At 38.1% G+C, this 25,819-nt stretch overlaps 6 protein-coding genes and 1 long non-coding RNA gene across 16 annotated transcripts; 4 read left to right on the forward strand and 3 right to left on the reverse strand.

Annotated features, from left to right (window-relative positions):
• Positions 1-1,762, forward strand: LOC111446481 (zinc finger protein MAGPIE-like). 3 transcript variants are annotated; one of them, XM_023085316.1, is made up of 4 exons: positions 1-151; positions 265-382; positions 471-867; positions 1,010-1,762. In XM_023085316.1, exons 2-4 carry the CDS (start codon positions 289-291, stop codon positions 1,593-1,595), a joined length of 1,077 nt encoding a protein of 358 aa, XP_022941084.1. In that variant the 5' UTR covers positions 1-151; positions 265-288; the 3' UTR covers positions 1,596-1,762. The 3 variants fall into 3 exon arrangements, with proteins under 3 accessions (XP_022941084.1, XP_022941083.1, XP_022941085.1); XM_023085315.1 differs by having other exon boundaries at positions 2-151; positions 257-382; XM_023085317.1 differs by having other exon boundaries at positions 9-139; positions 257-382.
• Positions 1,763-3,885: 2,123 nt separating this feature from the next.
• LOC111446290 (ATP-dependent zinc metalloprotease FTSH 4, mitochondrial) lies at positions 3,886-8,286 on the forward strand. Its single transcript, XM_023085036.1, has 7 exons — positions 3,886-4,155; positions 4,549-4,639; positions 4,800-5,063; positions 5,317-5,553; positions 5,645-5,769; positions 5,998-6,474; positions 7,063-8,286. Exons 1-7 carry the CDS (start codon positions 4,129-4,131, stop codon positions 7,990-7,992), a joined length of 2,151 nt encoding a protein of 716 aa, XP_022940804.1. The 5' UTR covers positions 3,886-4,128; the 3' UTR covers positions 7,993-8,286.
• Positions 8,287-9,072: 786 nt separating this feature from the next.
• LOC111446336 (UDP-sulfoquinovose synthase, chloroplastic) lies at positions 9,073-11,710 on the reverse strand. 2 transcript variants are annotated; one of them, XM_023085112.1, is made up of 3 exons: positions 11,562-11,710; positions 9,864-10,949; positions 9,073-9,706 (listed from the first exon to the last, which is right to left on the reverse strand). In XM_023085112.1, the coding sequence occupies exons 2-3, from the start codon at positions 10,914-10,916 to the stop codon at positions 9,305-9,307; spliced, it is 1,455 nt and encodes a 484-aa protein (XP_022940880.1). In that variant the 5' UTR covers positions 10,917-10,949; positions 11,562-11,710; the 3' UTR covers positions 9,073-9,304. The 2 variants fall into 2 exon arrangements, with proteins under 2 accessions (XP_022940880.1, XP_022940882.1); XM_023085114.1 differs by lacking the exon at positions 11,562-11,710 and adding an exon at positions 10,992-11,463.
• LOC111446337 (NDR1/HIN1-like protein 6) lies at positions 11,658-13,379 on the reverse strand. Of its 2 annotated transcripts, none has more exons than XM_023085116.1 (2): positions 12,443-13,379; positions 11,658-11,724 (listed from the first exon to the last, which is right to left on the reverse strand). In XM_023085116.1, the coding sequence occupies exon 1, from the start codon at positions 13,197-13,199 to the stop codon at positions 12,450-12,452; it is 750 nt and encodes a 249-aa protein (XP_022940884.1). In that variant the 5' UTR covers positions 13,200-13,379; the 3' UTR covers positions 11,658-11,724; positions 12,443-12,449. The 2 variants fall into 2 exon arrangements, with proteins under 2 accessions (XP_022940884.1, XP_022940883.1); XM_023085115.1 differs by having other exon boundaries at positions 11,658-11,731.
• Positions 13,380-14,778: 1,399 nt separating this feature from the next.
• On the reverse strand, positions 14,779-16,228 carry LOC111445796. The gene has a single exon (XM_023084279.1). The coding sequence runs from the start codon at positions 16,128-16,130 to the stop codon at positions 14,982-14,984; it is 1,149 nt and encodes a 382-aa protein (XP_022940047.1). The 5' UTR covers positions 16,131-16,228; the 3' UTR covers positions 14,779-14,981.
• Positions 16,229-19,187: 2,959 nt separating this feature from the next.
• LOC111446514 (putative GATA transcription factor 22) lies at positions 19,188-20,837 on the forward strand. Its single transcript, XM_023085355.1, has 3 exons — positions 19,188-19,485; positions 19,759-20,064; positions 20,352-20,837. Exons 1-3 carry the CDS (start codon positions 19,282-19,284, stop codon positions 20,721-20,723), a joined length of 882 nt encoding a protein of 293 aa, XP_022941123.1. The 5' UTR covers positions 19,188-19,281; the 3' UTR covers positions 20,724-20,837.
• Positions 20,838-21,989: 1,152 nt separating this feature from the next.
• LOC111445930 lies at positions 21,990-24,210 on the forward strand. Of its 6 annotated transcripts, none has more exons than XR_002710953.1 (5): positions 21,990-22,158; positions 22,272-22,920; positions 23,211-23,691; positions 23,809-23,890; positions 24,062-24,210. It is a non-coding gene; the product is annotated as an uncharacterized LOC111445930 (long non-coding RNA). The 6 variants fall into 6 exon arrangements; XR_002710955.1 differs by having other exon boundaries at positions 22,272-22,513; positions 22,831-23,691; XR_002710954.1 differs by having other exon boundaries at positions 22,245-23,691.
• Positions 24,211-25,819: the final 1,609 nt, after the last annotated feature.

Below are 25,819 nucleotides of genomic sequence, written 5' to 3' on the forward strand. Positions count from 1 at the left end.
TAAATGATTTTAAGTATTTATTTTGAAAAAAGGAAATGGGTCTTTTTTCTTTATTGTTTTTGTACTGAAAGCTTCTTGGTTTTTAGGCTTTTAGCAGAAGGCAGCAGGAAAGTTTGTTGACAACATTCAAGAGCCAGTGGTACTCTACAAGGTTTTTTCTTTTTGTGTGTTCATATAATCCCACCTGCGGAATTTCACTTATTTTCTGTTCTTCAATTTATTAATATATTTTTCATTATTTTTTGTTATGAATTAGGGTTTCAGTTTAATTTAATGAAGTGAAAGAGGATGATGAAGAAAGGAAATTTAACGGCGGAGGAACATTCGCCGCCACCGCCACCGCCACCGTCGAAGAAGAAGCGAAATCTTCCCGGGAATCCAGGTTTCGTTTTTGTTAAGAATATGAATGAATGATTCGTGTTCGTAGTGAGAGATCTTATGTTCGAACTTTTTATTCGATTTTGAGTCAGACCCAGATGCTGAAGTGATCGCTTTGTCACCAAAAGCGCTTTTGACGACGAATAGATTCGTATGTGAGATTTGCAACAAAGGGTTTCAAAGAGATCAAAATCTTCAACTTCATAGAAGAGGGCATAATCTTCCATGGAAGCTAAAACAAAGAAGCAATAAGGAAGTTAGGAAGAAGGTTTACGTGTGTCCCGAGCTGACTTGCGTGCACCATCACCCGTCGAGGGCTCTCGGTGATCTTACCGGAATCAAGAAGCATTTTTGTCGGAAGCACGGTGAGAAGAAATGGAAGTGTGAAAAATGTTCGAAGAGATATGCTGTTCAATCTGACTGGAAAGCTCACTCCAAGATTTGTGGTACTCGAGAGTATAGATGTGATTGTGGAACCCTCTTCTCCAGGTAACACGAGAAAACGTTATTAATATCTTATCCACTGAACTATACTGCGTGCCTTCGTTTTATGTCAAGAACATAGACAAAAACACGAGAGACAAAGATTTGTTGTTTTTATGTTTGGATTATTGTTTTTTTTTTTTGTTAGGAGGGACAGTTTCATAACCCATAGAGCCTTTTGCGATGCGTTGGCTCAAGAAAGTACCAATTTTGCATCATCAGCCATGAACAATAGCAACCCAATTCAACCAATTTTCTCAACACTGCGCCAATTCCCACTCAAAACTGAAAACCAAGACCCTTTTTATCCTTCAACTTCCAACATCCTCAATCCCTTTAACCCTAACCATAACCCTAACCCTACTTCGATCGGATTCGGGTTAGCCGGTCCTGGTTCGAGTCTTAATCCAGTGTTTGGTTCTGCATGGGAAATGAACTCTCCAAACATGATGGCTTTTGAAGAACCATCCTTTGAAGAAGCTCTAAATGGGATATTGATGAATAATCGAGCTAATAAAGACGGCGACAAATGCAGCGGCGGTGGCGGTGGCAGTGGCGGTGGCGCGGAGGAGATAACGAGAGATTTATTGGGGTTGAGAGCGTTGGCTCGACAGCCCGATCAACGTATGTTTGAGAATGAGATAGTAAACGACAGTCTGAATTTGGGTTCTTCTTCTTCGATGTTTGGATTGCATTTGAATCATCCAACTCAGACTATGTTTTGGCGTGATTAATTAATTAATTAAGTTAATTAGGTCATCTTTTTTTTTATTATTATTAAAAGGGATTTTTGTTACTGTTTTGAAGAAAAGTGTATCAAAAGAGATAATCTTCGCTTTTGTATCAATTTCTCTAAGGATTAGTTTTTGTTAATAATAAAAAGATCATTAATTATGATCATCGTCAAGCCAGAACGACATTTTTGTATTTATTATTTATTTATTTTAATTTTTTTATCTATTAAAATTTATTATTGGAAGTGAGTTCCATTAGTTAATTTAGTGAAAAATTTAGTGAAAGATCATGACCAATACTATCTCCATTAGTACGAGGCTTTTTTTAGGGAACCCCAAAGCAAAGCCATGAAAACTTAAGCTTAAGAGGGACAATATCTTGTCAGTGTAGAAAGCACTGATTCTTAAGGCGGAGGAAACTTTTGGTCACCATTACGTTAAGTGTTTTTTTTTTTCTTTTAAAAACTTTTGTTATCAAATAAGACATAAGTGCTAAAAAAAATAACTGATTTATAAATATTTTTACAATATCATAAAATTTTTAATTTAATAAAAATATTTTGACTTTATTTTTTTTCAATATATGATTATGCATTTAAAATTTCAAATGAGAGCGGAAAAAAATATTATATTTATAAATATTTTTTAAAATATGATTATGCATTTTAAAAGTTTTAAAAATTTTACATATTTCAAAATAAATTACCTATTTTTATACCATGATTAAAACAATGACATCTAAAATATTTTCGAGTGAGACGAAAATAATATATTTAAAAATTTTAAAAATAAAATAGAATATTTAAAAGTCTAAATACGAAATATTAAAAAATTAATTTAATATATACACAAAAAAAGATTTTGGTATATATGCATATTTACTCAACACAAAATTTAATATATATTTTTTTAGGAGGAATAAAATTTTAAGGTAGAAAGTTATTAAATTTAACCGGTAATTAAACCTCTACCGAAAGACTACCGGACGATAGGTCGTCTGGCTGTACATCATTTAGGGCGAAACCACTGGTGCGACAAATCGTTTTAGTAAATGGGCTTTTTTTGTTGCAAGAAAAGAATAGGCCCAATAAAAGAAACAAAAGCCCAAATACGGCCAAAAGGCCCGATTATAGTACGGGCCGACTATTGGGCTGGGGGAAGGAGGAGGTCGGCAAAGCAAATTGCGGACGATAAGTCGTCTGGCTGTACATCGTCTAGGGCGAAACCACCGGTGCGACAAATCGTTTTAGTAAATGGGCTTTTATTTGTTGCAAGAAAAGAATAGGCCCAATAAAAGAAACAAAAGCCCAAATTGGGCCCAAATGCACGATTATAGTACAGGCCGACTATTGGGCTGGGGGAAGGAGGAGGTTGGCGAAGCAAATTGCGGACGATAAGTCGTCTGGCTGTACATCGTTTAGGGCGAAACCACCACGACAGATCGTTTTAGTAAATGGGCTTTTTTTGTTGCAAGAAAAGAATAGGCCCAATAAGAAACAAAAGCCCAAATTCGGCCCAAAGTCCCGATTATAGTACGGGCCGACTATTGGGCTGGGGGAAGGAGGAGGTCGGCAAAGCAAATTGCGGACGATAAGTCGTCTGGCTGTACATCGTCTAGGGCGAAACCACCGGTGCGACAAATCGTTTTAGTAAATGGGCTTTTTTTTGTTGCAAGAAAAGAATAGGCCCAATAAAAGAAACAAAAGCCCAAATTGGGCCCAAATGCACGATTATAGTACAGGCCGACTATTGGGCTGGGGGAAGGAGGAGGTTGGCGAAGCAAATTGCGGACGATAAGTCGTCTGGCTGTACATCGTCTAGGGCGAAACCACCGGTGCGACAAATCGTTTTAGTAAATGGGCTTTTATTTGTTGCAAGAAAAGAATAGGCCCAATAAAAGAAACAAAAGCCCAAATTGGGCCCAAATGCACGATTATAGTACAGGCCGACTATTGGGCTGGGGGAAGGAGGAGGTTGGCGAAGCAAATTGCGGACGATAAGTCGTCTGGCTGTACATCGTTTAGGGCGAAACCACCAGTGCGACAGATCGTTTTAGTAAATGGGCTTTTTTGTTGCAAGAAAAGAATAGGCCCAATAACAGAAACAAAAGCCCAAATAAGGCCCAAAGGCCCAATTATAGTACGGGCCGACTATTGGGCTGGGGGAAGGAGGAGGTCGGCGAAGCAAATTGATGGGGATGGGAAAAAATCTTGGAGGTTGAAAGGGTTAGGTCTGGATGATCGGATTCGTAGAAATAAACGAGTCAAGGCAGAGGGGCAAAACGGGAATTTAAAATATTTGATATTGCCCTGTAATGGTCAGGAAGCGTTGCGACAATCGCAGAACCCATCTGACTGGAGTAGATTCTCCTCCCTAACCTCTTCGTCACCTTCATTTATCTCAATCTCCATTCCCTTTCTTTCCGCCCCTAATTTCTTCAACCCCGAAACGAACCTTTCTTCTCCGGCCTTGCGCGGCGCGTCCCAGTGTTGAGAATCGCGGAGATCTGTGCTTTTTCGTCGTCCGATAAGGAATGGCTTGGAGGCATCTTATCACCCGGGTGGGTTGCGTTCAATATTTCGCCTATTACTCTATCAGATCCTTCGTCTTTTTGATTGCAATCATGTGGGTCACCGCCGATATGGGTTCATTTTAGCTTAATCTTCTCATTCTGGGAACCCTAGCTTTTTTTTTTTTTTCTGAGAATGTTTTTGTTTTCAACGATGTTACGCTATTGTTTGCGTGTATGGAGATGTCATAAATTCTTGTGTTTTGTTATGAGATTTGTGTTCTTACCTTACTCGATCCATGTCTGGTCCTAGGGCGGCAGCTTATTTTAATTTCCTCGCTGGTAGCTTCTAGGGTTACCCAATAGGTTGGCGTTGTGGTAAAACGAGTGTTTATGCTTCTAGCTTGGCGATATGGGACTTAGGGATGTGTTTTTATGCTGCAGGTTTCGAGGAATAATTTGGAATTCGGACAGTTAAAGAATGCGTTGATTAATGCATATTATCCCGTCAATAAGGGCGGAGTTGGTGGTGGAGGTCAGTTTGTTTCTGCTTTTGGTCATCAATCTTCATGTGTTATTTGAGATGTCAAAATGTTTTTATTGTCCAGATGTCAATCTTCATGCGTGTGAAGTCAATCTTGCATGGTTTAAATCATCTGTATGTCTATTTTCTTATCCTCCTTCTTGCTCTGCAGTATATCAATTATTGACGTCTCAGAAGAGATATCAGTCCAGCTATGTCGGGAACCTAGCTCGAAGAGTGCGGGATGCAGATGAGGCCAGTGAAGTTGCTCATCTTAAAGAACTCTTCCGTCGAAACGATCCTGAAGCTGTCATAAGATTATTTGAAACTCAGCCATCGTTGCACCACAATGCTACTGCCCTTTCTGAATATGTTAAAGCATTGGTGAAAGTTGACAGGCTGGATGAAAGTGAACTACTTAAGACATTGCAGAGAGGTGGTTTTAACACATTTGTTTTGTTTTAGTTTTATTGTTTCCATTTAATATCTGTGTTTATCTTACGTTCGCTTTTCCAATGGTTCACAAATTTTACATTTTAGGGTGGTATCAAGAAGCTTCATCGTTGTGCGAATGCTGAATGAAATTGCTTATGCACGTCCCCCCCACCCCCCACTCCGTCTCAAAAAGATGTGAACTTTCGAGTGACGTATGAGTCTTTAACTAACATGCACTTGGCTTATTTTTGTAGGCATTTTAAATGCATCTAGGGGAGAGGGAAGCATTGGTAGCATAGCGGCTTTCAGTAATGTTGGTAAACAGTCAAAAGACGGTATTCTTGGAACCTCAAGTGCTCCCATCCATATGGTGGCGTCTGAAGGGGGGCAATTTAAGGAGCAGCTCTGGCGTACAATTCGCACTATTGCACTGGCTTTTCTATTGATTTCTGGTGTAGGAGCACTCATTGAGGATAGAGGAATTAGCAAAGGTTGGTTTCTCTGTTCTTGAACGGATGTATTATAGAAATATGTATTGGAATCAGGGAAATAATATCTTCTTTGATCATCTTAACTATATAGGTCTGGGTTTGAATGAAGAAGTGCAACCTAGCATGGAATCTAATACAAAATTCAATGATGTCAAGGGTGTGGATGAGGCCAAGGCAGAGCTTGAAGAAATTGTTCACTACCTTCGAGATCCCAAGGTAAATTTACGTCTTCAGATTATAATTTTATAGGCGTGTCCCTTTTCTTGTGACTGCATTATCACCAGCTGAGTTTGATGTTTTATTCTATTCGTCATTTAATTTATATCAATATCCATCATTTCGAGCTAGTTCTCGCGATGCTCTAAATACTAGGCAATACCCTCCGGTTCTCACCTCCTTCAGCAGTTAATTTTTTTAATCTTATTTTAATTGATTACCCTATAGCGGTTCACTCGTTTGGGCGGCAAACTCCCAAAAGGTGTTCTACTTGTTGGTCCACCTGGAACTGGCAAGACAATGTTAGCAAGAGCAATTGCTGGAGAAGCTGGGGTACCATTCTTCTCCTGCAGTGGCAGTGAGTTTGAAGAGATGTTTGTTGGTGTTGGGGCTAGAAGAGTGAGGGATTTATTTTCAGCTGCAAAGAAGAGGTCACCATGTATTATTTTCATTGACGAGATTGATGCCATTGGTGGAAGCCGTAATCCCAAGGACCAACAGTACATGAAAATGACTCTTAACCAGTTACTCGTTGAACTTGATGGTTTCAAGCAAAATGAAGGAATAATTGTCATTGCAGCAACCAACTTTCCAGAGTCTTTGGACAAGGCATTAGTAAGACCGGGTCGATTTGATCGGCATATTGTTGTACCTAACCCAGATGTTGAAGGACGAAGGCAGATCCTGGAGTCACATATGTCCAAGGTAGAATTTTCTTCGTTCCTAACTACTACTTTGGTTGTAGAACCTGTGTGTCTCAACCATGTCTGCCAGTGCTGAGTCATACTGAACTAGTAATGTAGTCGTATTGCATGCTGTAGTGATGGTAAGGTACAATAGTCATGCTTCATGCTGCTTTATGGCTTACGCCTCTACCCTTTTCCAATATGAGGACGTGCATTGATTTTTATTCATGTCTTAGATATTATCTGATGATATTTTGACCATGATCTCAATCTCGTCTTATTATGCGTCAATAGTTTAATTTATGCTATACCAATTTTCTGTATTTTTTAGCTAGGCATGAACCTTGTCCTCAAGGACACACTTGTACAACTTTATAGAACAGATACTGCTCAAGTAAGGTTGTAATCTGAACCTCTTAACATCAAATATTGTTCTGAGATCGAACTTCTGTCCTTGGTTAGGTTTTGCAGTTGGAAACCTATTTTGTCATAATTTTTTGTTCATTTAAATCTTAGCAACATTTTAGCCAGCTAGGGCCATCCAGTATTTTAGTTCCAGGTTTGCTTTTTATGCACAGTAATTATGATTATGACATTACTTCTACAGATATTGAAGGCAGATGACGTCGATATGATGATCATTGCTAGAGGAACTCCTGGTTTTTCTGGTGCTGATCTTGCAAATTTAGTCAACATAGCTGCTTTAAAGGCTGCAATGGATGGTGCTAAAGCAGTGAGCATGGATGATCTGGAATTTGCAAAGGACAAGATTATGATGGGAAGTGAGCGCAAGTCTGCTGTCATTTCTGATGAGTCGCGAAAATTGACTGCATTCCATGAGGGTGGGCATGCCCTTGTGGCAATTCACACCGATGGAGCGCTTCCAGTTCATAAGGCCACAATTGTTCCAAGAGGAATGGCTCTTGGCATGGTTGCACAATTGCCCGATAAGGATGAGACTAGTGTCTCCCGGAAACAGATGCTTGCCCGTCTCGATGTTTGCATGGGAGGGCGAGTTGCAGAAGAGCTCATTTTTGGAGAAAATGAAGTTACTTCTGGTGCCTCATCTGATTTGCAACAAGCAACTTCTCTTGCTAGAGCTATGGTTACCAAGTATGGAATGAGCAAAGAAGTTGGGCTTGTCGCTCACAATTATGACGACAATGGGAAAAGCATGAGCACAGAAACAAGGCTTCTTATTGAAAAGGAAGTGAAGAACTTCTTAGGAGCGGCGTATGCCAATGCAAAAACAATTCTTACCACCCATAACAAGGAGCTCCATGCCCTTGCAAATGCTTTGCTCGAGCATGAAACACTCTCTGGTAGTCAGATTATGGCTCTTCTTGCACAAGTAAACTCTCAGCAGCAGCAGCATCAACAACAACATCAACAATTAGTTTCCACTCAGAGTAGCTCGCAGTCCAACCCTGTGCCACCCTCAGCACCAAACCCTGCTGCATCTGCGGCCGCCGCAGCCGCGGCCGCAGCGGCAACTGCTGCAGCCAAGGCTAAAGGCATTGCTCCTGTTGGATCTTAACAGTATGATCCCTTTCAGTTGCGCTCTTTTTTCCTATTCATTGTGAATATAGTAACTTCCCTGCTGCCTTGTTGTCTCTTTTTTGGGTGATTGTAGCTGCCACTAAGATTATGTATCACTATGCATCTAATTGTCGATTGCTAGCTGTAGAAGAGGTGAATGCAGTCAGTGTTAGCGGTTAGAGGAGTTCATTGTCTTTTCTTTATGCTTCTCTTCCATTGTTTCGATACTTAAAAAATAATTTTCTCACATACATACGTTGAAAAGTACTTATAAGGCTCCCATCTCAGTTGCTTCGTTGGTGCATGCATCTGCCTTTGATTTATTTCTGGATTCTCGATTCTTCTCAACTTTTAGTTCTTTTCTTTTAATAAAATCTTTTCTTATTCAGATACATTCCATCACATTTTTAATGATGTTCATTTCAAATAATCCTAGTTTCGAATAAGATAATATTTTAAACTATCTTTCCATTTGCAAATCACATAATTCTACAATGAACTTTCTTGATTTCTATACTGGGTTTACGCAAGACAGGGAAAATAAGCTAATGAGCTGCTCTTAAGGGTGTACAGATTTCTTCACTAGAATTTTCCCTCTTGCATGATCATCATCTATCAAGGACTTTTGAGCTGTGTTCCAGGTTGCCAAGGAGACTGATCTTTGACATAACCGTTGCGAGCTTCGTCTTCATCGTGCTAATCAAACAATGTATTTGATGTGGGTTTCCCGTGGAAAGTGTGGCGTCGGAGAATTGGATACTTAGTTTGATCTAGTCTGTCAAATGAATTGGACGGTTCACGCTTTAGTGAACTTGCTTCATAATCTATTGAAAATTTGGTAGGAATTATCAAGTAGTACTACGTCGTTCTCATCTCCAATCGATGTGGGATCAATGGATCAATGTGGGATCAATGTGGGATCTCTCAATCCACCCCTTTCAGGGCCCAGCGTCCTTGTTGACACTCGTTCCTCTCTTCAATTAACATGGGATCTCAAAATTTATTTCTTGATGTTGACATTCTCATCAGTATTTTGATGAAATTCGTGTGTCAATAAAAAAACAGAAGACAACTGGTGTAGTCATAAATATCAATAGATTCGATCAAATATAAAGAAATATCGACTCATATTGCTCTACTCACCCATATAACTTAGTATTCGTCCTGAAAATAAGGAAGGAAATTTAGATAATACTGATTGAAAGCTTTCATTAAGATGTATATCCTCCTGCCTACAAAAAGATGAGAGGGACAACAACTCCGTTAGCAGAAGCTGCGAGATACGGCTGCTATATAAATTAAGTACGTCGCTAGGCAGTGATAGTTCTTGGCTTGACTCCAATTTTTCTCCATGAAACACTTGGCATTATTTGTTTGGTGTCGACGCGATCCTTATACTTGATAGCAAAGTTGAGCAATGAATCAATAAGAGAATCTGACAGAAGGTGTGGTTTTAGACCCAACTCTACGAGTTTGGTGTGCTTGGCATTGTAGTAATGTTCCTCTGCCTCTACCCTTGGATTTGGCACAGATATGGTCTGGACATCTAACCCGAGCTTCTGTCCCGCTTTCGTGACAAGAGCAGCAAGTTCATTGACAGAAAACTGTTCTGTAAATTGATTGAAGACACGAAACTCTCCCGGGTTCGCTGGATTTGCAATGGCGAGTTCTACGCACTGCACTGTATCTCTTATGTCAAGATATCCTCGGGTCTGGAAACATGATCAGGAAAAACAGATATTAGTCAAGAAATGATATCAGAAGCTAAAATGAGCTCGAGTTAATAATAATTCTAATGGGAAACTAGTCATGTATCATTGTTAAATGAAAATTGCTTCAAAGAAAACTCTTCATCGCTGTGGATCATACCTGCCCGCCTTTGCCATATACAGTGAGTGGATGGCCAACAGCAGCCTGAACACAGAAACGGTTCAATGCAGTCCCAAACACCCCATCATAATCAAATCTGTTATACAGCTCTTCATGCATTGCGGTCTCGTCTGTTCGTAAGCCATAAACGACCCCTTGGTTTAAATCCGTAGCTCTGATCCCCCAAGCCTTGCAAGTAAAAGCTATATTGTGTGAATCATGAACCTTACTTAGATGATAGAAAGAACTTGCTTGCTTGGGGTAAGGTAGAGTATCTGTTCTTCCATTGTGGGTTATAGTAATGAAACCTTCTTCAATGTCAATATTGGGAGTCCCATATTCACCCATAGTCCCCAGCTTCACCAAATGACAGTCTTCTCTAAACTCCTTAATAGCAAAAAGCACATTGAGAGTTCCAATCACATTGTTGTGTTGAGTAAATACAGCTCTTGATCGATCAATCATGGAATATGGAGCAGAACGTTGCTCACCAAAATGGACAACAGCATCAGGTTCAAATGATTTAAAGGTTTCTGCTAAGAACTCAAAGTCACAAATATCACCAATGAAGAGTTCAATAGTCTGCCCAGTTAAAGATTTCCAGCAACGAATGCGATTATGGATGGAGGAAATAGGAGTCAATGAGTCCAGACCGAGCTGATGGTCAAAGAGACGGCGAACAAGGTTGTCGACAATGGCAACCTCATATCCTTTCTTGGAGAGGTGAAGAGCAGTAGCCCAACCGCAGTAACCATCTCCGCCAATGATCATCGCCCGCTTTGCCTTGGACGATCGATTTGACCCATCAAGAGATCCAGAGGTGGATTGAGTGGTGGGGGCTTCCTGGCTCGTTGGGAGTGTGGTAGCTCGGACAACACACTTTCTTGGCAGTCTCTTTTCATGCCAGACAAGCCTTGGCATTAGTGATTTACATGTTTTCGAAGTCAATGATGCAGAAAACAAGGTTAAACTCTCATTTGATGGTTTAAAGTAAGATTTCTTGCTGGAGGAGGAGATCTTCAAACAGCATGAAGTTGAAAGAACATGTGCCATATCAACGTTCACGCAATACTAATTCTCTTGAACCTGCAGAGACAATACTCAATCAGTCAAATAACAAATGTGAACCTGCAGAGACAATACTCAATCAGTCAAATAACAAATGGCTGCTACAATGGTACTTCAGTTAGGATTCTTGTTTCTTCAATAAACCCTCATAGAAAAAATATGTGAGAATGAAATCTCGGGATATTCGGTATCCCCACAGCCGCAGAAGCAAAAAAAAAAGCGCAACTTGTTCTTTCTCTTTGCATTCAAGGACTCGCATTCGTGGGGTATTCCGTAAGAATCAGAGTGATAAAACAACACTTCAACACAACACCAAATAGAATAACAAAAGGGATTTCTTCATGAACCAAAGAACCAAAAACTTCAGAGTCATGGACTGAGGGGTTCAGCAAAAATCTCAATTGGGGCATTTAGACAAACACCTAAGCTGCATAGCTGAAGTATGATGGAAAACAAGCATGACCCACAACAACAAAAACAAAAATACTCAAAACCCCATATCACAAATGAAGATTCATCCTCGAATTTTCCAGAACAATCATTTTCAGACGAAAAAAAACATTCGAGGGGAGGGTTTGGGAAAACCGCAATTCAATCAGACGGAAGAAATCTTCAGAAACGGTCACTTACGGCGGTGAAGCTGATCCAAATGTTGAGAACTGTGAATAATTTGGAGTAGGGAGGATTTGGTACTGAGAAGCAACACAACTTTTGGCTCGCTGTCTGGGAGGAGCTAGAATCTAAATCGTGGCTAAGAGCATATTCGGCTTATCCTGCCGTTCGCATATTCGACCTATTCCCTTATTAAATGTTATAATTTTATTTTTCAATTAAACATTATATTTTTTAAAATGTTTAAATATATAATTTCGTGTTTTTTTTTTAATCTCATATTTTATCTTTTAATTCTTTAAAAAAGTTTATTCTAAATTTAATATTTCTATGATCGAGTCCACACTATGCATACATAACATATGATATTCCGTGTATCTTCGAGCTCCATATCTATTTTTTTTAAACGAACATTATTTTTAAATATAAAATAATAATATGTGTATACATTTAAAATTTTACTAAATTACAAAATAACAATTTTTTAAAAATTTTACTATTTATGTAATTAAAAAAATTAAAAGGAAGATCTCGGAAGTTTAAGTTCAAAGTAGAGGGAAGCTATTATAGGTCATAAATCTGACACGTGAGGTTATTTATATATTCACTTAATAAGTAGATAAAAATTGGAAGAAATAAATGTATTAGGAAAATTTTAATATTTTAAATGTGAATTAATTTTAGTATAGGAAAATTTCAATCAATTTCATCCATTCGTTGTATTCACCAAAAGGTAAAAAGTAAAAAAGTAAAAAGTAGAAGAAAAAGAAAAGGCTAACTTTTTACTGACCAATCACTCCTCCTCACAAACCTCAAATTTTTTATCCTTTTTTTAATATCTCTAAAGAAAAAATACAAAAAATAGAAAAAACGGAGAATATATATATAATATTTGTTACCGACTAATTAGAGAGTGAATATCCAGATTTTAATCCGGAGATCAACTTTGCAGGCGGCGTCAAGAACAGAGGCCACTGTCGGCGATTTCCCCTTCGGCGGAGTTCCTTTGATTCCTTCACATGTTACTCTGATTCCCACTTTTTTGCTTTTCACTTTGCCGATTTTCACGTTCACTTTCGTGTCCATTTCGATCGTCAGAGGTGCGCCTCCTTTCTTCTTCAGATCCGATCTGAGGCTCGTAACGGAATCCGCGTCCAGATCTCTGGCGCCGGATATTAGGGCTCGGAATACCGTCTGGTTATTGGTGGCGCTGGTGAACGCTGGGATCGAACCATTGCCGAGGAGAACAGAATGGGATAAACAGGACAGAGTGAAGGGGTCGTATGAGAATGTGATGTGGGAATTAGGGTTAAAGGATGAGAGAGTGAGATTGAAGAGAGACGAGAGGTATGAAGCGGAGGAATCCGCGGCAATTGTGAGATTGAGCTTTGAAATTCGGAGGGAGGAGATTGTGAATTGAGGACGGTGAGGACGGTACAAGACGTAGAGCGCGGCGCCAGTAATTGCGGCTAGAAGCGCTAGCCCTAGGACAATGATGATAGTCCAAAAGCAGAAACAGCAGCAGAGATTGCGGCGGCTACGGTGGTGATTGTGGCGGTGGCGGTATGGTTGTTGACGGAATTGTGGTTTGGAAGATGAGGCTGGCGCGGCGCCGTTGACGGCGGGCTTGGAGGTAGGGTGAGCGGCGGCAGACATGGTAATTGAAGAAGAAGAAGAAGAAGAAGAAGAAATTGGTCGAATGCTTCTCTGCAATCGGAATCTATGAGTTGCTTGGATTAGTTCCTATCTTTCTAAAAATAAATAAATAATTAATTAATTTCTCCTTCTCTTTTTTTTTCAACCTAAATTCCAAGCTTCCGTGTTAAGCCTTCGTGTTGCCGATTCCTTTTCTCCCATCTAAACCCAACTTATTATCCAAAATTTATGAAAATTAGAGGATAATTATAAAATATTTTTAAAAAATTTATAGTATTAATTATTTATATTAAAAAAATAGAGAGAGATGTTAAATTTTTCTTTAAAATTATAGTATGATTAAAAAATTTAAAGTCCACAAATATAAATAAGAAGACAAAAAGTAAAAGAACGGAAATTTAATTAAAAATGAGAACTCAAAAAAAAAAAAAAAAAGATGACGTGGATAGTGAAGACACGTGAATGGACAATGTTACAGAAATGGGAGGTGGGATCACATGCTGTTACAACTACAGTTACAATTACACTTACTAGCAGTTGATTGGACGACAGTAATTATAAATAAATAGATGTTTAAAAAAAAAAGAGTGGGGCCCAGTAATTAGCTTACTAATCGTAATCAGTAGGTTGGATTTGCTTAAACTAAAAGGCAACAAATTAGCGTATTAAATTATGGTAATTAAAAAGGTGAGATTTCCTTTCCGCCAAATCCAAATCCAGTAAAAGTAACAATGTAATTTTTTTTTTCACTTGAACCACCGACACTTTTCAATAAATAAATAAATAAATTATTATAAGCTTTGATTATACCAAAAATTCTTTTGATACTTAGCTTATGATATAAAAAAGCAAATAATTTTATTTTGAAATTATTTGAAATTCCTTCATTACTTTATTTTCTATGTCCATAGTAGTCACAACTTTCTTGAACAAAAAACAAAGCATAAATATTCCTTATAATTTCTTTTAAAAGTTATATTCTATATTTTTTCTTTAATTGTTTTTAAAGAGTTTGAACCAAAATAAATAATAAAAGAACGCCTTAAGTGAAATAAAATTAGAAATTAGAGACGAAACATAAATTTAAAAAAATCAATGCAAGACACATGAGAACTAAGCCTCGAGCCGGGAGGAAGATAACTAATTGGATCTTCATGGGCCTATTACAAAGCCCATGAACATGGCCTATTAATTTGTATTTGGGCCTGACCCAGTTGTTTAAATAGGCCCAAACCTTGGCCCGTTAAACTTTAATGCTTCTCCAATCGCCCAGCCTGTTCCCATTTAAATTTTCTGAAACACGTTACTTCCATCACAATTAAGCATCTTTTTTTCCCCCTAAATCTATCAATTTCCGAATTAATTAATTACTTCTTAAATCAAAACGGCGCTAGTGGCGTTTTCCCCCACGTGCAACATGAGATCCCACGTCTATTTACTAAACTACCCCTACCCCCACTCCTCATACAATGACCTGTCTGTCAGATTATCGGGATGGAGCAATAAATGACAGCTTATGGGATGGGTGTTATGGAGGGACGTAACTGGAAACGAATTTATCAGCATTGGTGACGGGAAATAGGTGAAGGCCAAACTTGAGGGGCGTTAAAGAAAAGAATACAGGAAATTAAAGTTACAGAGAGGGATATTTAAAACAGTAGGTCTGTTTTTTGTTCTTCTTTTAGGGTTTAGATGGTGAAATTTCAAACTAATCCTTGAGAATATCAAAAATTAGAAAACCCCGCCCCAAGAGAGTTTGAAATTACTTTTTGTTTACCTTGTCTATTTCGCGTTGTTCCCTCTGCTGATCATATCTTTGTACTTGAGAACGGATTCCAGCCTCTGTAATTTCAACTGTTGCTTGAATCTGTTGATGAAGTCGTCGGCCCTTGCGTCTACTCCCTCGTCTATCTCTGTCATTTTCGCTCTTCCTTCATTCACTGTGGCTGGACGGCGACTCTCCACGATTTCATCCGCTTCGAAATGAGAGAATGCAGATTTCGAACTCGCTGATTTCTTCATTTTCCTCGGCAGTTTTGTTGGAATCTCACCGGCAGTCGGCTTTGTGTCGGATTTTGTTCTGGTGAAGTGATCGCCATGGAGTTTACTGTAAACCTCTTCCATCGTCAGTTCTTGATCTTCGTCCATTTCTTCATCCTCCGCTCGTTTCGGCGCCGCCTCTTCCCGCCCGATCTGGACCTTCTCGATTTTCTGAACCGCAGTAACAGACGGATGCGTATATTGAGAAGACTCCTCCGATCTAAAGCCATAGAAGTTAAACTTGAGCCGCTGAAGCATAGAAGGAGACCTAACGAGTTGCGGATGTTCGAACTTAGCATAATGAATCTCGTTTGCAGGCGGTTTCTCTACCACAGTTGCCGGCAGCGGAGAGTCGAAAGACTCCTCGGATTTGTAGCCTGAGAAGCTAAACTTAAACCGCTGAAACACAGAAGGAGACCTAACGAGTTGCGGATGTTCAAAACTAGCATAATGAGTCTCGTTTACAGGCGATTTCTCGACCACAGTTGCCGGCGGTGGAGATTGGAAAGACTCTTCCGATTTATAACCTGCAAAACTAAATTTAAACCGCTGAAGAACAGAAGGAGACCTAACGAGTTGCGGATGTTCAAAAGTAGCATAATGAGTTTCATTTCCAGGCAGTTTCTCGAACAGAGTGGCCGGCTCTTCGGATCTATACGAATAAGGATTAAACGATTTGAGCCTCTGAAGCATAGAAGGCGATCTGTGGAGGTACTGAAACTGGTCAGGATCGGAAGGATGGCGGTGATTTTTCTGAGGGCCACCTAAGTTGGAAGCAATAACAATGGTGCCGATCACGAGGTTGAGAACGACGAAGAGAACAGTGGGCGTGAACCAACTGTTGATGGAGGTCCATATGGAGAGAGTGGAAGAAACAGATTCGGCGAACATGGCGGAAACAGGGCAGAGAGGGAGGAGAGGAAATGGGAGAGATTCGATGGGGAAGAAGATGAAGAGAAGGCATAGCAAGGGAGTGGGTTTTGGTTATTATTATTATTGGGTTTGGACATTTTCGGAAAGTCAATTTTCTTTTTCTTTTCTGTTTTTTTTTTCTCTTAAAGGAGGATTATAGGGGCACGCATTTTTCGGGGACGTACGTGGTTGTTTTTTATAGGTCTGTGAGAAACGGACAATAGAGAAAGAGGTAATGTGTGGGATTTTTTTTTTTTTTTAAATAAAAAAATCAATTAATTTTTGGGTAGACGTGAGGTCATAATTGGGATTTACTAAAGTGGAGTGATGGGGACAAGGAATCAACTGAAGCCAATGACTAAAAAACGCTGCGTTTTGGGTCATCGCCATAATTTGTCTTAACTCTTAATTAACGCCTAAAACCGTCCATTTAGTTCCCTTACCTGACAACTTCATCTAATACGTGTCTTTTGTGTATGACAAAATATTCAATTTAAAAATAAAATAAATTTTTTAATGTAATTAGAGCTTCAATTTTAAATGATTTTCTTATTATTTTATTTATAAAATAAATATAGTCTATAAAAATTTAATTTTTTTTATACACCACGTAATATGTATGTGATAAATATTTTATAATTGATTATTAGATCTATTCAACCGATCTTTATCTCCTATACTTATAAATTTATATATTAAATGTCACAATATAAAAGATATGAAATTTAATTTATAAAATTTAAATATATTTCATTTTCGCTTCTAAAATAATAAAAATAATAAATTATGGACATCTACCCGTTGACTTTGGAACATAAAATAATATTAAATGTTTGATAATGTGATGAATATTCAAAATTTGAAGTGGGTTGCCTTGTGAAGTACCGACATGAATTATATATTTTATTTTATTTCACATGATACCCCAAGTTATAAGTATTATGGGATCTAGAAGTTGCAAATTATGGGATAAAAACTAACGCTTAGATATTATTTACGTAAAGTTTACAAAATTTTAAAATTTAATTTATTTCAATTCATATTATTGTTAGGCTGAAATGTGAGATCTCGTAATCCACCTTCCTTTGGGGCTAGTGTTTTTGTCGACACACTACTATGTGTCTGATTTTGATATCATTTGTAATAGCTCAAACTCACGCTACTAAATATTTTTTCCCAATTTAAAAACTCATCTGTTAAGAGGAGGTTTTCACACTTTATAATGAATGTTACATTCCCGTTCCCAATGGGATCTCACCGTGGAAACTTGTGTGTAACAAATGAATTTTAAAACTGTGAAGCTAAAGCGGGATAACGAGAAACAATTAATATTTTATTTTTTATTATTTAAAAAATGGTTTTTTAAAAGAAGAAAAATTGTGAAAAAGGGGATGAAACATGCAGCAGCCGAAATCTACTGAAATTGCTCCCTAGACCTGCAAAAAGGAAACCTAAGCTAAAATAGATTAATAGTTATAATATTCGAATATTCGCCGACTTTTAATTACCGTCCATATTATTTTATTATTTATTTAATTATGCTTAAATTGTTAAATACACAAATTATTATTTTATTTTATAAATAATTCATATTGGATTGATTTAGGGCTTTTATGAATGAGGGGCATGTTGGGTATTTCTGTTGCCCTTCATTCGGCCCTGTTTATGGCCCAGGCCCATCTGGTTCCAAAAACAATTTCTTCTTTAATTTTAATATTCAATTAAAATGGTAAAATAGTAAAATAGTAAAATTTTAATCCAAAGAGGACGAACAAATTTACCATTTAATTTGTCTGATCATGCATAATAATAAAGGCTTATATCAATAAGATGCACAGAGTTTATTATATAAAGTTAGACTATTTGTAGCCGATACAGTAATGATTGCATTTTTGTTTTGGGCAAATGAGTCGGGCATGTGACGAGGAAGAGCCAGGTTGGTTAAAAACGATGGCTTTTCTAAACAAAAGGTGGGTGTTTTGGATTGTTGTAAAAGTTGTAAAAGTAATGACAAAGGGAAGAAAGAAGGTAATGTTTGAGATGGAGGGGATGTCGTTGATGCTATTGTGGCTGTGGCTGTGGGCTGTGGCTGTGGCTGTGGCTGTGGCTGTGGGCTGTGGCTGTGGGGACTGGAAAATTTGAAGGATGTCAGCACTCTGTCCATCGCCTTGTCCTGTCCTCCATAAATTTATTGTCTTTGGCTACACTTGAGCGCTGGCTAGGGCAAGAGGGCAAGAGGGCAAGATGCATGCATGTTCATCATCCACACCATATGTTTTCTTTCTTACCCATCTCATTTTTTTTAGACTTTTCATGTTTAATCGCATTTTTATGTGGTGGGTGGTTTTGGATTTTGTTATAAGTTATCTCGTTCTTGTGCTTGCGAGTTTATAAACGAACATGAGTGTTCAAAAAACCTGATCACCCCTACCTTACGTGTATGATTTTGGTTGGATTATGAGCTTATTTGAGTTGGGTTAGATTCGAAATAAGGCAACTCAAACCAATCCAACTAAAAAAATTGTGTTTGAGTTGGGTTTGGTTCATTATTTAATAATAATTGTTTGAGTTCAAAAAATTTATAATTGGAACAATTGGGTCAAGTCTAAAGAAAATGTCTCGACCCCGCCAAATCCAACTCACGAATACTCCTAGAAATTAGTACAAGACCCAACAAGATGATGTCGGTGTTGGATTCAAACATAGGACATATTACTTGCTTTAATACCATCGAAACAACAAATTTAAGCTCATGGGTTATTTTTTTAGTATTCGGATGAAGGGTTTGAACATCTAACCTTTAAGTCAATGGTACAATCAATTACCGTTAATGTGTACTCACCGTTTTGATGGATTACGATAGGGTTAATAATGGGTTTTGAAGAACATTCTGCAAGTGGAGTGTTGTAGCATAGCATAATTTGGTGTCGAATTGTAGCATTCTACACAACCTTTTAGGGTGTCCTTATATGGGAGAGGGGTTTAAAGAAGCTACTCACGTGAAATGGTTCTTCCCTTTATAAGCCCTCTCCATCAACCCCTTTTGTTCTCTTTCATTACCCTATCACTTACTGCCCACTTTTCTGGACACAAATAATCAACCCATTCTCTCTCTCTCTCCATCTCTCCCATGAACTCTCTCTATCCATTAATGGTGAAGCACGAAGAACACGAAGAACACGAAGAACAACGTCCCGATCTTAAACTCTATATCTTCCCCTCTACCTCCCAAGTTGCAGCTGCTTCTTCACACCTTGCTTTTGCCACTTGCTTTACTTCTAGTGCCACTCAACATGATCATCAAAGAATGGATCTTCATCATCATCAAAACCAGGCAATTACCCACAACCTCGATCTTCCTCGTTTGAATTCATTCATTTTCAATCATGATTTTAATTTGTTAAGAATAAGAAGCTCGGATACTATGTTAGAAATGAAAAATAGAATTAAAAATTAAAAAAACAGAAGTAGGTATAGTATCAAATATTTTCATTCTTAACCTGATTTTAGTATATTTCGTTTATGGATTTGATCTAACCAATCAACATACGATTCATGTAATTCGATATATTTGAAGGTTGATTATTGTTTTGATACATATATATAGGGTGAAAAAAGCATTGATGGATCAAGAACAGATATTGATCATCAAGAACAGCAACTAGATGAGTATCAAATTAAAAAAGGAGATAATGGGTCAGCTGCAAAATACTGGATGTCTTCAAAGATGAGATTGATGCAAAAGATGATGAAAGTTGGCGGTGGAAATTCAGATCAGGCGGCGGCGGCGGCTGGTAGAAGAAGCAATAATAATGAAGGAAGATCATGTTGTAGTTCAAATGGTGTTAGGGTTTGCAGTGATTGTAACACCACGACAACTCCTCTATGGCGCAGTGGTCCTCAAGGCCCTAAGGTCATTCCCCTTCTCTATCTGACAAATTACTTTAATTTTACTGTCCCAAAACCCCAAAAAAATTAAACCCTTTTTGTATATTTCTACCACAACTTGACCCATTTCTTTGTTTTTTCTCGTTCGGTCTAGATTTTTCGTATAATGATATCGTCTTGTTTTTTGGTTCATCGTAATGATACATTTAGGCTAACGATAAATTATTCGATAACATGAGGAGGACATCATACTGTCAGTTTAAGCTTGCATGACTTTGCTTTCGATTTGATCGTTTCTGTTCTGGGTGGCAGTCGCTATGCAATGCATGTGGGATACGGCAGAGGAAGGCAAGGCGAGCGATGGCGGAAGCTGCAAATGGCGGTGGGGGCGGGGCAGTCGTGGTGGTGGCGGCGGCGGCGTCCGGGAAGGAGTTGCACAAGGAGAAGAAATCACGTTTGAGTTGGCATGGAGATGATGATGATGATGAAGAAGTTAAGAAGAAGAAGGGCAATAATAGGCATATGGGAGAGAAGTGTTTGGAGTCTCAAAGTGAAGGGAGGAACGACGGCGTTTTACGTTTGAGCAAAAATGGTTCGGCTTTTGGGAGGGTGTTTCCAAGAGATGAGGAAGAAGCCGCCATTCTTTTGATGGAGCTTTCTTGTGGTCTTGTTCACACCTGTTGAGACATGCACTTTCAAAATCTGTGTGTTTTTTTAGTGTGCATGTCGGAGATTTTGCAGCTTTGTGATTGAATCTTTAATTAATGATGATAATAACGTAAAAGCTTTCTACATTGAGCTACTAATCTATGATCGATATATTTATTGTTTTAAGTTAGTCCGGATATACGCCTATCTTATCCATTTGTTGGTCGGTTCAAGAATAGTGCCACATGTAACAATTGCACTCTTGCAGCAGTGAGACCGTGATTGTGCGACCGTTGTTCTAACTCAACAGATAAGTCAGTCGTATGAGACAATCTTTACGAGCCTTGAGTCATGTTTACCATAAAATGTTTGGAAACAATTTGAAATAAAGTATTGTTACCGGCTAAAAACAAATTATTTATATATATATAACTCGGGTAGTAAGAACTGACAAATAGTTATATTTTTCAACATTTTAGTGAGAGTAGATGTGATTTTAGTGAATAGTCATATAACTTGTATTGACCGAACAAAAATAGTAAAAATCTAACTAATATGAAAACAAGTAAAAGAGGTAAGACATACGTACAAGCGGTTACAAGTAACATGTCTTGGACAAGTATGATCGTGGCACTGAGTGAGGGTGTCATTGTACCTTGTAGCTTTCAGGGCAACATTTGTCTGATCCTATACGTACCAAGATATTCATTATCTATTAAATTTAGAGATAAAAACTGTAACGACTCACATCCACCGCTAGTAAATATTGTCTTATTTGGGCTTTCCCTTTTGGGTGGTTTGTTCTCCCCAACAGGACATCACAATCCACCCCCTTCAGGGACCAGCATCCTCGCTGGCACTCTTTCTTTCCTCCAATCGATGTGGGACCGCCCCCAAATCCACCTCCTTTGGGCCGAGCCCTTACTGGCCTCATGTCTATCCCCCTTCAAGTAACAGCGAGAAGGCTGACACATCGTCCGGTGTCTGGCTCTGATACCATTTGTAATGACCGAAATCCACCGCTAGTAGATATTGTCTTCTTTGGGCTTTCCCTTTCCGGCTTCACACTTTAAAACGGGTCTGCTAGAGGAAAATTTCCACACCTTTGTAAAAACGGTAGTTTGTTATCCTCGTGAGACATCACAAAAACAAATTATATATATATATTTTATAAAATTAAATCTATAATATCAACATTCAATTTAAATTAGTAAATTATAATTTTTTGTGTTTTTTTTTTATTTAATTTTTTTGAAGGAATGAATAAAAATGGTGTCCCTTTTGTGGTTGCATGCCTAGCATTTCAGCCAATTAAGGCGAACCAATCATGGCTTCTTGTGGCTCCGAACACTCAGATGGAAGGCGTTCGGGAGATTTTAGAGTGTTGATTCTTCAGGGAAACCTGCTCTGCGAGTGGAAATGGCGAAAACGTCGGTACAGTTCAGATCACGAGGGCTTAGATTTATGGCGGGTAATGAAAGGATCTCTCTCTTTGTGACAGTAAAGTTCTATTAAATTATCGATTATGTGTGATTAATGCAATGTAAAATCTGAAAGGATGCTGTAATTGGCCAAACTTTTCAGAGACCTAACATTTGGTGCAAGACTCCGATTCAACCACAGAAATGTTACAAAGCAAGCTTGTTGTAGATTTATTAATCCGTTTTATGTACGATAAGGCACATTTCGTAGCTTGTTGGATTATACTTTTCAGGAGGTGTTCAGAATCTACTTGGTTTGACACTTTCCCCTTGCTGTTGCCTCGATAATTTCTTTTGAAGTGGATCAACTATCTGTTTGGCTCATTCAAATCCCTAGAAATTGAGGTTAGATTGTTTTTGGTGCTTGCTCTACCTCTATTACTTCATCTGAGAGTTTCAAGGATAAACGAAGAAATAGACAGATTTAGATTGAGCCTCATACTCTGGATGATACTCTGATAAAGATCTTGAAATAAGTTATGATTTCAATCCATTAGGAGATTAGATTTCTTATTATTTTTACATAGTTTCTTTTTGCCCGTTCCAGTTCACTTGTTCATGTGCTATAACCATTTAGAGGCGTTGTAACGCAGTTTTTCTTCTCATTATTTGTTTATCATTGATATCGACTTTTCAATAAAGATCCCGTTTGAACTGCTCAGCCGATGCCTTGGAATTTTGCCGGACAGAGGATACCAACACCACAATTTGTATATTATATCAGTGTCAGCACACCGGACTGCTTCTTCCCGGTACTGCTATGTTTTAAATGAAAATTCTCCTAGAATTTCCTTTCAAGGGGTCAGTACGTAGCCATGGTTTTGGATATGCATTTGAATACTTGGATATGGGGTTATGCCCTCTGATTTTATCCTGTTTTGTGGGTGATATTCTGATGCTATCTTGCCTGTTAGTTGTTTTTCTACCTTGAACTTGTCTCCTAATTCATAATAGTTTTCATTAAATGTCAAAGCTCCTAATACCATCTTGACATATCCATAGTGTTCGTCTCAATTTTGCTGATGATCTTACATTTTTGTAGATAGTGAAGATGGGATCTGATGGTTCGCTGAGGCATTAAAGGTTATGATCAAGTGGGTCATAGATAATCTTCCATGAAATGATGGAGGATTATTGGGCGGGAGTTTCACATTAGCTAATTTAGGGAATGATCATGGGTTTATAAATAAGGAATACATCCCTATTGATATGAGGCATTTTGGGAAGCCCAAAGCAAAATCATGAGAGCTTATGCTCAAAGTTGGACAATATCATTTCATTGTGGAGAGTCGTGATTTCTAACATGATGCATCTCTCAAAATTCTGGTCGAATGCATTGTGATACCAAGAATTTTTAGCCTGAATACTGTTCGGGCGCCAAACTTCTAGTTGGACCCCAAGTTTCAGGTGCCAAGAATGTCTGGCCATTTCCCGGCACCATCCTATTTGGTATCCATTAGGAAGTGAAATCAAGGAGTCATCCATTGGAAGTGGAACAACTCTATCTCTCTGTTCAATTACAAGTAAATTCTGTGTTCTAAATGGCTTTTCTACAAGTCGTTTTTTTCTGTATCTAAGTTGAAAATAGAACTCAAATTGCTGTTTGTTGTCCAATAACCTCGAAGTAGCTCTAATTGCAGGGTGCTTTGGAAGAAACCATATTCTGGGCAGGCGAGAATCAGAAGCTTTCCCAACGCCATGGCTATATACACCAAAGTTTCGGTTGGTTTGGTTCTTGTACTCTCTGCCTTTTCTGTTAACATTGCATTGGAATCTCATCTTTGGAGGGCTAAATCAAACCACACTCGTTCTAACATGCTTGTATTTCATACGTGTCATGTTGGCTTAGCACAGAAATGACAATTTAGCTCATCATCTGTTCATGCATCACAGGGCCAACAGATAATGATTCCTCGTTGCATTCATGAAGAGAAGAGGTATTAATGTATCGACTAATTAAGTCGTGTTTAGGTCTGCATGCAAGGCTGTTATCGGAACCATCGGCTCATCTATGATAAATCTCTTTGTGTGGTTTGTGTGGTTGGGGGAAAATGGAATACACTATTATTATAGTAGCTGGAACGACAGAAGGAATCGATCATCCCCTGGGTTTAGTTCACATGTTCTTGCTTAGTTTGTATTTTAGTGTGAGATTCCACGTCGGTTAGAAAGAGGACCGAAACATTTCTTATAAGTGTGTGGAGGCTTCTTCCTAACAGACGCGTTTTAAAGCTGTGAGATTGACAGCAGACAATATCTGCTAACAGTGAACTTGAGCGGTTACAAATGGTATCAGAGTCAGACACTAGACGATCGATGCTGACTCCCAAGGAGGTGGATTGTGAGATCCCACATCGGTTGGAGAGGGGAACAAAACTTCCTTTACGTGGAAACCTCTCCTAATAGACATATTTTAAAATTGTGAGGTTGACGATGTTATTAATGGGCCATAGTGAATAATATCTGCTAGTGGTAGGCTTATGCTTATGTTTTTACATCTAAGTACGTGGCAAACAAGAGAAACGTATTCGCCATAATTACGATATCCTTTAGGCGAGAACTTTGCTCTTACGGGTAGGGATGACTATTGAATTCACGGAAATCTTCAGGCGGCAATGTTATTAAAATTTGGCAGGGAGGTAAATCTAGGGGGGTTTGATTTATTTCTTTATTTAGACTTGTTACCTACTATAGTTACTATTATTATTTAGACTTGCATTTCTTTAGTAAATTGGTGGCTGTTACAACTCCGGCGTGGTAAATTTACAAACAAATTAATGACAGCCGCTAAATTAATCTTTTATGTAAATTTAATACAAATAGAGAGCACGAGAACTTAAGAAGATCAATTTAAACGGAAATAATAATAAAATACGACCGTCCTACCTAGCGTAACAACATTATCGAGGCCTTTTTTTAATTAAAAAAAAAAAAAAAAAGCAATGGTCCGAGGTTTGGGAAATTTAAATATTGGATATGGACACGTAAGAAATGAGCTGGCAATTGCCAGCTCCACGCTACTGTTGTATACTTGCAATGACCTCAAACAAACGTGGCTTAGTCAGCACAAAATCAATTAAACAAAATTAACAAAAGTAAATTGTTAAGTTAATTCAAGTAATAAGTTTAATTAAGACATTTGAATTATTTTAAAAATTAAAAAATATCCATAAAATTTCAGAAAAATTAAAATAAGAATTAATTTAAAAAATTAAAAGTGTTTTTGGAGTTTTTAATTTTTTTTAAGGAAATTAATAAAAATTTTAAAAATTTAATGGTATTTTTTTGAAAAATTGGGAAGTTGAATGATATTTTTAAAAGCAATATTATAAGATTACTTTAAAAAAAAATGCAAAGTATATTAATCATCGTATCATTTAAAATTTAACCTCAAACGATGCTAAGTGTCCGATCCGTTTACTTTCTTAGATTCCAAGTTAATAATATCTATTAAGAAATGAAATCGAGTGTTTTGCTTCAATTGTGTACACTCTAACAGCGTTGAACCCGCCTGTTTTTGATGATCAAACGGATGAGAGGGAGCTGAAAATGGAGGCGAACCGACAGAGATGGGGACCCAGCTGATGAATTTGGAGGGAATGGAGGGCCAGGATGAAAATGGGTCCAGGAAAGAACGGTGGGTTTGAATGT

The sequence above is a fragment of the Cucurbita moschata genome, unplaced genomic scaffold (assembly GCF_002738365.1).
Source record: "Cucurbita moschata cultivar Rifu unplaced genomic scaffold, Cmos_1.0 Cmo_Scf00008, whole genome shotgun sequence".
Classification (NCBI taxonomy): Eukaryota; Viridiplantae; Streptophyta; class Magnoliopsida; order Cucurbitales; family Cucurbitaceae; genus Cucurbita; species Cucurbita moschata.

What these genes read in the sequence shown, in the direction of transcription:
- LOC111446481 (XM_023085316.1), top strand. Translation starts at nt 289, where the DNA reads ATGATGAAGAAAGGAAATTTAACGGCGGAGGAACATTCGCCGCCACCG. An exon ending in AAATCTTCCCGGGAATCCAG is followed by an intron (nt 383 to 470) that starts GTTTCGTTTTTG and finishes ATTTTGAGTCAG; the next exon opens with ACCCAGATGCTGAAGTGATC. An exon ending in TGTGGAACCCTCTTCTCCAG is followed by an intron (nt 868 to 1,009) that starts GTAACACGAGAA and finishes TTTTTTTGTTAG; the next exon opens with GAGGGACAGTTTCATAACCC.
- LOC111446290 (XM_023085036.1), top strand. Translation starts at nt 4,129, where the DNA reads ATGGCTTGGAGGCATCTTATCACCCGG. An exon ending in ACTTAAGACATTGCAGAGAG is followed by an intron (nt 5,064 to 5,316) that starts GTGGTTTTAACA and finishes TTATTTTTGTAG; the next exon opens with GCATTTTAAATGCATCTAGG. An exon ending in GGATAGAGGAATTAGCAAAG is followed by an intron (nt 5,554 to 5,644) that starts GTTGGTTTCTCT and finishes TTAACTATATAG; the next exon opens with GTCTGGGTTTGAATGAAGAA.
- LOC111446336 (XM_023085112.1), bottom strand. Translation starts at nt 10,916, where the DNA reads ATGGCACATGTTCTTTCAACTTCATGCTGTTTGAAGATCTCCTCCTCC. An exon ending in TATATGGCAAAGGCGGGCAG is followed by an intron (nt 9,707 to 9,863) that starts GTATGATCCACA and finishes TCATGTTTCCAG; the next exon opens with ACCCGAGGATATCTTGACAT.
- LOC111446337 (XM_023085116.1), bottom strand. Translation starts at nt 13,199, where the DNA reads ATGTCTGCCGCCGCTCACCCTACCTCCAAGCCCGCCGTCAACGGCGCC.
- LOC111445796 (XM_023084279.1), bottom strand. Translation starts at nt 16,130, where the DNA reads ATGTTCGCCGAATCTGTTTCTTCCACTCTCTCCATATGGACCTCCATC.
- LOC111446514 (XM_023085355.1), top strand. Translation starts at nt 19,282, where the DNA reads ATGAACTCTCTCTATCCATTAATGGTGAAGCACGAAGAACACGAAGAA. An exon ending in TTCATCATCATCAAAACCAG is followed by an intron (nt 19,486 to 19,758) that starts GCAATTACCCAC and finishes ACATATATATAG; the next exon opens with GGTGAAAAAAGCATTGATGG. An exon ending in GTGGTCCTCAAGGCCCTAAG is followed by an intron (nt 20,065 to 20,351) that starts GTCATTCCCCTT and finishes TCTGGGTGGCAG; the next exon opens with TCGCTATGCAATGCATGTGG.